The sequence below is a fragment of the Abramis brama genome (assembly GCF_963993115.1).
Source record: "Abramis brama genome assembly, chromosome: 13".
NCBI lineage: Eukaryota > Metazoa > Chordata > Actinopteri > Cypriniformes > Leuciscidae > Abramis > Abramis brama.
Window position 1 is genome coordinate 19253216 of NC_139975.1, and position 9214 is coordinate 19262429.

General features: G+C 35.8%; 2 protein-coding genes across 3 annotated transcripts in view; one reads left to right on the forward strand and one right to left on the reverse strand.

Annotated features, from left to right (window-relative positions):
• Positions 1-7595, forward strand: part of arhgef6 (Rac/Cdc42 guanine nucleotide exchange factor (GEF) 6) — a 43841-nt gene extending 36246 nt beyond the window's left edge. The window contains exons 17-22 of one of the 2 annotated variants that reach the window (XM_084132264.1): positions 198-218; positions 3113-3206; positions 3401-3487; positions 3592-3727; positions 4539-4593; positions 4686-7595. In XM_084132264.1, coding sequence (XP_083988390.1) covers positions 198-218; positions 3113-3206; positions 3401-3487; positions 3592-3727; positions 4539-4593; positions 4686-4808 — 516 coding nt within the window. In that variant the 3' untranslated portion in view covers positions 4809-7595. The remainder of the gene's footprint in view (positions 1-197; positions 219-3112; positions 3207-3400; positions 3488-3591; positions 3728-4538; positions 4594-4685) is intronic. The other variant, XM_084132265.1, reaches the window with a different exon arrangement.
• A 749-nt stretch (positions 7596-8344) lies between these two features.
• Positions 8345-9214, reverse strand: part of cd40lg (CD40 ligand) — a 4608-nt gene continuing 3738 nt past the window's right edge. Inside the window, exon 5 of the mRNA XM_084132266.1 lies at positions 8345-9141. Within this exon, the coding sequence (XP_083988392.1) occupies positions 8750-9141 (392 nt within the window). The 3' untranslated portion in view covers positions 8345-8749. The remainder of the gene's footprint in view (positions 9142-9214) is intronic.

The following is a 9214-nucleotide window of genomic DNA, read 5'->3' on the forward strand; positions in this document are numbered from 1 at the left end:
CTTCTCTCTAATGTGCACTGCATCTCTACAAGATTGTGCAACGGGTGTTAGCGACTGATGAATGCATGTGAAATCTTCTGTTTCTTTGCAACAATTAATGTTCACCTCTCACTGATCTTTCCATCATATTCCTATCAGGCTGTTCTTTTATTCTCATACACATCTTCATTCTCTCTCTCCATTTTCTGCTTCTTTAGAGGATGTCTTATATGCTGAAGGTAAGAGTAGATGTGAATCTGTGTGTTTTTTGTGTGTGTACATGTGTGTGGTCGTGTCTGTGTGCTTGCCTAGCACTGGTGTTGCACGCTGTATCCATGCTTTTCTGTTTTTTTTTCTCTTTTGTTCTGTGGCAAGCCACTCATTTCCGGTGTCTTTTTGCTTGCCTTGTATCTTCTCCTCCCTATGCAATGATCTTTGCTCAAGTTGCATTTATTTATCATGTATGATCTTTGCTGTGTTGTATTTAATTATTAGTTGGAAGGAAGTTCAGATACAACGGCAAAATGTTGGCAGGCAGTAAACAATGTGTACTGAAACATATCCTGCCTTTCAACCTTCAAAGCTCATCTTATTTAATCAATATACCCACAAACCAAACAAACCTTTTCCTGCATGAATAAATGGCTTATGTTTAGATGTTTCATACGGTATATAGGAAAGTAGGGCTGTCAATTTTTAAAATCAAATTTAAATGCATTAATTGCATGAAATGTAATTAATCAAATGAATGAAAAGACACTCACAGAGATTACATTATTATTGCAGACAAGTATAATACTGAAATGCCTTTTGAAGTCAATATATTGCTTGTTTTATTTCCATTCCATGCTATTCTTTTTTTAATTGTTGGTCTATGTAAACATTCACTATATATATATATATATGTGTGTCTTTGGCCATTGCTCCTTCTGCTTCCTTGCCGTTAAAGCCACATTTTTAAGTTTCCATGTCAATTTAAAAACTGGAAAATGTGCATCTCAAGACCACTGCATTGGTCCAGTCCTACACCAGTCCAGTTGTTTCAAAAAGCAAGATTGTTCTTCAGCAAACAACACATTACTCATTTCAAGCTGCTTGCTCTCGACAAGTGTGGTAGCAGACTTGCAAAAAGATGCTTTCTATTTGGTGGTATTTGACGCTTCAGTTGAGTCAGAGTCCTCATCATGCAATGTACATGCGATGGCACTGACTTATTTTAAGATATTTAAGTTGCTTTCAGTTTAAACAGAAATTAAACAAAATTCAAACATGCATTTAGTCTGGGACAAGCTTAAGCCTTGTCTGTGAAAACAGGGAATCAGTAAATAAAATGACTATATTAAATTACTTTTTTTACCATTTGACTATGGAGATGTTAGGAATGTGGCATGACTTACATTATGAGTATAATGTGAAGATCTTTCCCATTTTAGATTCTAACTAGATTTATTGTTAAAAATTAATTAATTGAAGATTTATAGAAAATGGTAGAGATTCATATTAGAAAAACATAACAGCACATTTAAATTGGTTCCATATTTGGTGATACTAGTCTAATAACCTGCAGCAGTGTTCCAGGGAAAACATAGTGAATTGTCTTGCAGACTATCTTGAGTGATTTCGAGGGGATTTAGGCATACATTAGCTGTTGCCACGGTTACTGAAGGGTTAGAAAACATCACATTAACCATGTAGCTCACTTCCCACAAATATGAGAATTCAAGTCGATGAAAAGCTTTCTCAGTGACAGATGATAATACATCTGAAGAACCAGTAGTGTATTGGCAGAATTTAGAAAATAACCTGTATACCTGTGCAATAAACCTGTGAAGTGCAGCTTAATAAGGGACTGGTGCAATTTCTTGAGTGATCGAAGCCCCAAGAGAATTTATGTTGATGGTAAGCTTAATTTAGATTTTCAAAAGAAACGGGATCTGCCATTTAGTTGTTCATAGAAATGGCAAAATGACTCATAATACCTAGTTACGGTGAGGTTTAAGGGCACTGCTCTTGTCAACATAAGAAAGAATATTTTTTTCCAATCATGCTTCATGATTTGGTTTTATGTCCCGGTATTCTGAGCAACAAGTACCGCATTGCATAATGGCATTTGTTGGGTGTAGATGACTTTTCCTAAACCAGGCCTTGCTGCTAGTTGTCATGTCATTTTACAAACTGAATATTTTTCTTAATATTTTATCTAGGTTAGGGTTAGCATCCTTCGAAAATCATTCGGAAAAAAAAGAAGAAAAAAAGAAAATCATTCGAGAGACCGAGCACTTCAGTCACCCTTTTCTGTATCTCAGGGCCGTAATGTATTGTTTATGCATTGTATACCAGTTCACTAATATTTTCCACTTTCACTTCTTTTGGTATTGATTCATCAGTAATGAACATTACTGTAAACTGTGAACATGTGCATGCTTCTCTTCAGTTATTTCCACCATTTACTTTCACTTTGATGTATGAGTAAAGCATACAAACTGAAAACGCCATTCAGCGTGAAACATGTCAAGTGTATACTGTATGTGCATATTTCTTCATAGAAAAGTCTTTGAGTCAATCAACTTTTAATCAAACTTTTATACTTCTGTTTGACAGCTTCTTGCTAAAGCTGTGACTAAACTGAATGGTTTTAAAGTTAAACCCTCAAAAAAATATTCATCAACACATTCCTAAAATCATATTTATTAAAGCTGTCATCATAACATTGGCAGACAAAAAAAGGTTAGTCTTTAAATGAATTGTCCTTCAGACAATTTAATGAATTTGGTTAAAATAACTTCATTTAGATGACTCACTCCGAGGTGTTAGCATTTGAGAACTGGGTGGCGGCAGCCCAGTGACACTGCTGTAACAAAGTCATCAAATGACAGACTAAAATAATTAGATCACAAACAGACAAGGGTCGTTCTACTGCGAATTGTTTTTATTCGTGAGTCCCTGATAATTTGCTCTTAAATTATTCTGAATGGCGTCATAACTTATGTAAGCTACCATTTATTGGTCTAATTTCTTAGCATCCTCGCTCTGGATTTGAAAACAAATTAAGCTCTGCTAGCTGCAGTTTTAGTGGTTTTATTCAGAGCTCCGCAGATGCTGTTACTTCATTAACACCAGACTGTTTCCTCAGGAATCTAGTAAAAGCCCCAGACCAATCAAGAAGTTCCTCCCAAAGAGAAAAACGGAGAGAAAACAATCAGATGATGAGTTGCTGATTAGAAAAAGTAGGTATATTAAAATGATAAATAAAAATCATATATCTAATGTCACAAAAATGGTTCCCGTAGTGGTAGAATGAAAGGTTTTGAAATCTCACAAGCAGCTTTGCCAACTTATCTTTTAGCATGTACAAACAAATAGAAATACAAAATATATTGGTGGTTTGTCCCTCTGAAATTGTTGTTTCCGTGACTGACAGGCACAGTAGCTCTAGAGGAGGATGCCCAGATCCTTAAAGTGATTGAGGCCTATTGCACCGGAGCCAGTCTCCACCAATCCACCACAGGTTAGACCTGCCTGTCATATGTACTGTATAATTAAGCTACTGATGTTTTAATAACGCTAATATAGTTTAATAGTTTAATTAAAAGCTTTGATTTATTCACACAGCTGTGCGTAAGGAGTGCATCCCCCAGGTCCTGCTTCCAGAAGAAGAGAAGATCATTGTTGAGGAGATCAAAAGCAATGGCCAGACGATCATAGAGGAGAAGTATGTTCAGTTGTCTGATAACAGAATTACTCAAAGGTGATCTTGTTCTCTAATTAGTATTAAGTTCATTTAAGAAAATACTTAGATTTTGTTTTTTATTTTTGTAGTTACCTAGAAATAGTGCAGAATTGAGGTAGGGTTGGCAATTTTTGAAGAGGCTAGCAATAGCGAGCTAGCTTTGAAAGCATAAGATCCCACCCTCCCTTCAGATCGTCTCTAAAGCCTTGTCTCCTCCAAAACACATGGACATCAGTCGGGTTTCCTTCTCTTCCATCCAAATTACGGTAGTTATGGCGTGAACGCAGCATAAGCTCATTGTTTAAGATCAGGAGGAACTGTAAAAGGTGGTTGCTGTTTCAATGGCTTACATCTACCTAACTCTGTATAGCATGAAACACGCGGATGATGTGTGATGTCAGTTCAATCAGGGTGCGCAGAGGTTTGAAAATACATACATTGACAGTCAGGTAGGACATCGTATCATTGCATTAGGACCGAATGCAATGATTGGACGAACAATTTATGGTCCTGTGCCTTCCATAGATTATATATATATATATATATATATATATATATATATATATATATATATATATATATATATACATATAAATACATTTAGACCACTTAACTTAGAGATTACTATCATAAAGTGAAGAGAAAAAAAAAATCTGGAACAAATCACCTACCTTGCCTTAAAAGAATAAACTTTTAAACCAAATTTTTTCAATCTTTACTCAGGTCTTGACTTTTGATTCTTACTATATATGTGCTTTATTTCCACTTTGAAATGTTTTGATTTCCTTTAAATATTTTAAAGAATATTTTTTAACGTATTGTTTTGCAGAAGTCTTGTTGATGCGGTTTATGCTTTGAAAGATGAAGTCCATGAATTAAAAAAGGTAAGATTTGCGGTTATTGTAATCTTATTTCGGCCTGAACTATAACTGTTGTTATGCCGTAATATTCTGATGCTGTGTGTTTGTAAATGTAGGAGAATAAATGGATGAAGCAGTGTCTGGAAGAGGAACAGAAGTCCCGTAAGGAGCTGGAGCGTGTAGTCAAGAAGTTGGCCAAGCAAAAGAATGACTGTTCCTGGGAGGAAGGAGGTCACTAAAGAACACTCTGGACGCTCGCCTGTTTCCCCTTGCCATGCGCATGTATGTGTTTCTGTGTCTGTGTTTGTCCTCACAATTGTGTTTTTATGTGTTTTTCCATCACGTTACACACTGAACATTGCTTTTGGAAAGTCACCATGTTGGGGATTTTTAGCCATTTTTCATCAAAAGGACAAGATCGGATGAGATTATCGCCATATGGAAGAATATCACTGGGTGGTTTGCTTTACGCTCCTGTGAAGTGACTTCTGAGAACAAAACTGCAACTGTTCTAGAAAACCAAGTGGACTGCTTATTTAGGAAGTATTAGGTGATTGTTAAACTTCAGATAACTGTCGGATTCCAGTCCTCAACTGTTCCATTTTTTTGCCTTGCCCTTCCGGTTCATTCAAGCACTCCAAAAAGAAACATCACAGAACAGATGATGGAATCTCTTGCTTTTGAACTGAACAAATATCTGCCTCACTTTGACTGTTACTGGTCATGGACAAGAGAAATCCAATGACATCCAGCCCATTAAACAGCATTCCAACTCAAGCCGCTATTGCACAAGTGAATATATTCTGTTAATGGTGCTGGAGAAGATATTTGTAGGTTGAACATTATAGCACTCTATCGTATCCACAAGTATTGCTCTTTTCAGTCCTATTTCTGCTTTTATAATGTGAAAATGGTTGTTGCTTGAGGTAGCTTCTAGGTTGCCTGAGGTAGTTCTTCTATGAACAAGATTGAAATTTGTGGTTTCACCTGATTGACATGAGATGCCCTACTTGCCATCTTGAAATGAGTTTGGTTTTTCCTTTTAGTTTGATGGTTTTGAATTAAATTCCTGTAATATGTCATTGAACTGTAGGTTTAGATTCAGTGTATTCCCATTCGAACGTGTTCCCCAGACAGTCACTCACATCAGCATGGGTACACAGTGCTTCTGATAATCATCACTAGTGTAAAGCTATCAGGGATAAAGTTGTCAGAAATAGTCACGTTTATAATACTATACTATTACAATACATCATATAATGTATGTATATCATATATACTTGCATACAGTATAAATATGTATATAATATAGATACTATGGCAAAAAGAACCATATCAACTTTTTTAATGATAAAAATACAGTAGGAAATTTGGTTACACTTTACAATAAGGTTTCATTTGTTGACATGGACTAAGAATGAACAATATTTCTACAGCATTTAGTAATCTTAGTTAATGTTAATTTATATTTACTAATACATTAATAAAATCAAAAGTTGAGTCTGTGAATGCACTGTGAACTGACATGAACAAACGGTTGTATTTTTATTAAGGTTAAAAAAAGATTGACAAATACTGTAACAAATGTATTGCGTATTGTTATTTAATGTCAGTGAATACAATAACTAATGAAACCTTATTGTAAAGTGTTACTAGAAATTTCAACCTCCTTTTTCAGAGGCTTAAAGCTATTTCATAATATATCTTAAACCAAAAAAAAAAAAGTATTTTTGTGGATTTGATACTATGGGCCCTTTTAGGACTCGAAAACCGAGTGTACTTAGAAACATATGGTACTTTAGGCACTGATATTTGTTCCTCGCTTATCATATCTTGGAGGCTCACATTTGAATGAGAAACAAATGTGGTTGGAACCCAGTTTTAATGGATTTTCCCCCCTAGCAAGCCTCTCCCTGTCAGCAAGTGCACTGGAGGTACAGTGCAATACATTTCTTACTCATTCCTACTCCGTCATGTGTGGCATTCATGGTACAGCTTTTTTTTCCTGAACTTTTGCCAGATTAACTGTAACAAGTTGAGTTACATGGCCACTTACACAAATGACCCTGTCTGGAGTGCTAAACCTTTCAATGAATCATTGCCGATCATAACCGTGACTAATGCTTTCTATCGCTTTGGATTGGAGGGACGATCTCCGTCTTAAGCAGTGGAGAAGTGCACACAAGATGCTGTAAAGATGAGCAAAACTTGGGTGGGGAGTTTTTTCTTCTTTCTTTTTAAACCCACTAGCGGTCACCTCCGGAACTTTGCTGTGGCAGTTCAATGCAATATGCGACTGGTTACAATTGCTGTGCATTCATTCAAGAGCCAGTTTTTCTCTTGGAAGAAGTATTCTGTATAATATATTCTTCCAGTTAGGCAATAAGATGTGCTCTAAGGTGCACAAATATAATTATATTACTGTGGTACTGTGTAAATCTGTTTCATGTTTGTGTGCGTGTTTGTTTTCCAGCAATTAACCTTGCATGCCATGTGTTACACATAGCCTTAAATATTATTTTAAAGTGTTAACCCTGATTGTATTGTTGTTGTTATGGAAACTCCTGAAGTTTTAAAGTATGTGTCTAAAGTTATGACATCTGCAGTGGTAAATGTGATATTCATGTGTGTATTATGTGGAACAGATTGAAGTGGTCAGTAGGTTATGTGAGTATGCATAGTACCATGTGGAAACTTGCTATTTGCTAGAGGTGGCTACTGATATCAATGAAAGGAACTTCACTTTGTCCTCGTAATGTCATGAATGTGTAAAAAAAAAAAAAATGAATAGCACTTTCAGGAGATCATAAATGAGGGTTGAAGAATGTTGTCCACGTCAGTTTCCTCTATTAAAAGTGCCCATGTCTGCAGAACACAAGTTTTATTTTTTGCGGAGCTGATCTATGCAATATAAGTGCTTATACATCTATATATATTTTTTTTTTTCCTAGTGCTTGTGTTTTTAATGTTGTCATCATTTCAATAAGGAATTGTTTTAATAAAAATAACATCATGTTAATAAGCTATATATTTGATTTTTTTAATCCTTTTTAAACATGAGGAAATTCTACCTTGTTGTGAAATGTGGATGACTATGTGTGATGTAGTGGCTTTTTCGCTATAGGGACGGTAAATGTACAAGCTGGAGTGAGTGAAGTAGGCTGACAACTTCCTGTTAGCAGAGGCTTCCGCGTGGCTCTGAAATGAGCACACGTTTGTCACCTAAAACTCACTGTTTCCATGGAGGAGGGTGGAATGCTGTAAAATAGGCACAGCAGTAGTCAGCCCATGGTTATCAAATTGAAGGTAAAAACAGAACTAGTAGGCTTTAGTACACTCCCTTCTCTTCAATCTCTTCCTACACATCAGTTTCCAAAATCTGAGAATAGAGCTTCTCTCAACCCATAGACATAGACATGCCTGCTATAGGAAACACTTGCACAGCTCATGACCTATTGGAAACATTGAAGATAATATTCAAAATCTTAGCTGGGGGTTACTGGGGGAATTGTGTGGTAGTGGACTTTGTGGCTTTCTTGTTATTCAGAGTTACAACATGAAACCCATATATATATAATTTATGTTCCAAATCCCTTCCTCCTTTCTTTTCTTTTTTTCAAAAAGAAAATTGGTATAAAATGGTTCACTACAAATATTTTTTAGAATATGTAGTGTCAGCAGGAACAGATTTAAAAAAAAAAAAAGTTTGTTGCCTAAATTTAAAATAAATACTATAGGTAAGAATTTAACATCAAGTATAATTTTGTCAAGCGTATACCTAAATAAATATCTTTATTATTAATTCAATAGTTTATAAAAATAAAGAGGAGCAAATAGTAAAAAGTGAAACTGTATAAGCAATAAATATTTCATACAAACACTGCCACTAGTGGTTTGAAAACATTCATGGTATTCTTATCGAATTATATTTGCAATGAACAATATAGCTGTAAGGAAATTCCAGGATTTTCCCATATTCAGAAAGATTTGCGTGATTTCCTTAGTTTGTCCTGAGTTTGGATTGTGGTTTGATGTCAATGAGAAGAGGTGCACCCTGGAGCTGAGATCTTTCAGATGCCACGTACATCACTGTATAATTATCCATTTAAATATAGAGCATTGATCCAGTCAGTTCATATCATCCATCTTCCCCTTGACCGGTTCAGTTCCAGAGTGTTCTTTACCGTAATTTGAATAATCCAAAGCTGCAGGAGTCCCTGTTCACCAAGGACATGTTTGTTACTGTAACATAGAGCTGTTGGTCTTTCTGTAGTTGGAACACCCCCGCCAGGGAGGCTGTGCACATTGTTGTGCTGTCGTTCAAGCTGCAAAAAGCCTTGAGTAGCTCCTTGTCTTTCTTGTCTTCTTGTTTCTTGGGTTCTGTGATCCTTATGGCTTGCTTTAATGCACTTTTAGATTGTTTGGAGAAGGTGACTTGGGAATAGATGAAATAGATTCCAGGTTTTTGAATGATCAACATGTCCCTTTTGCTGCTGAGCTGTACCTCCTGTAACATTGAATGGTCTAGATCCCAAAGAAGGTTTTTTGACTTCATGAACTCTGAACTCTTGTCTGTTGGTGTTAAAAAAAGTAAAATTCCATTATCACACATTCGCTTGTCTTAAGCCCTTATTTAATGTTTTGG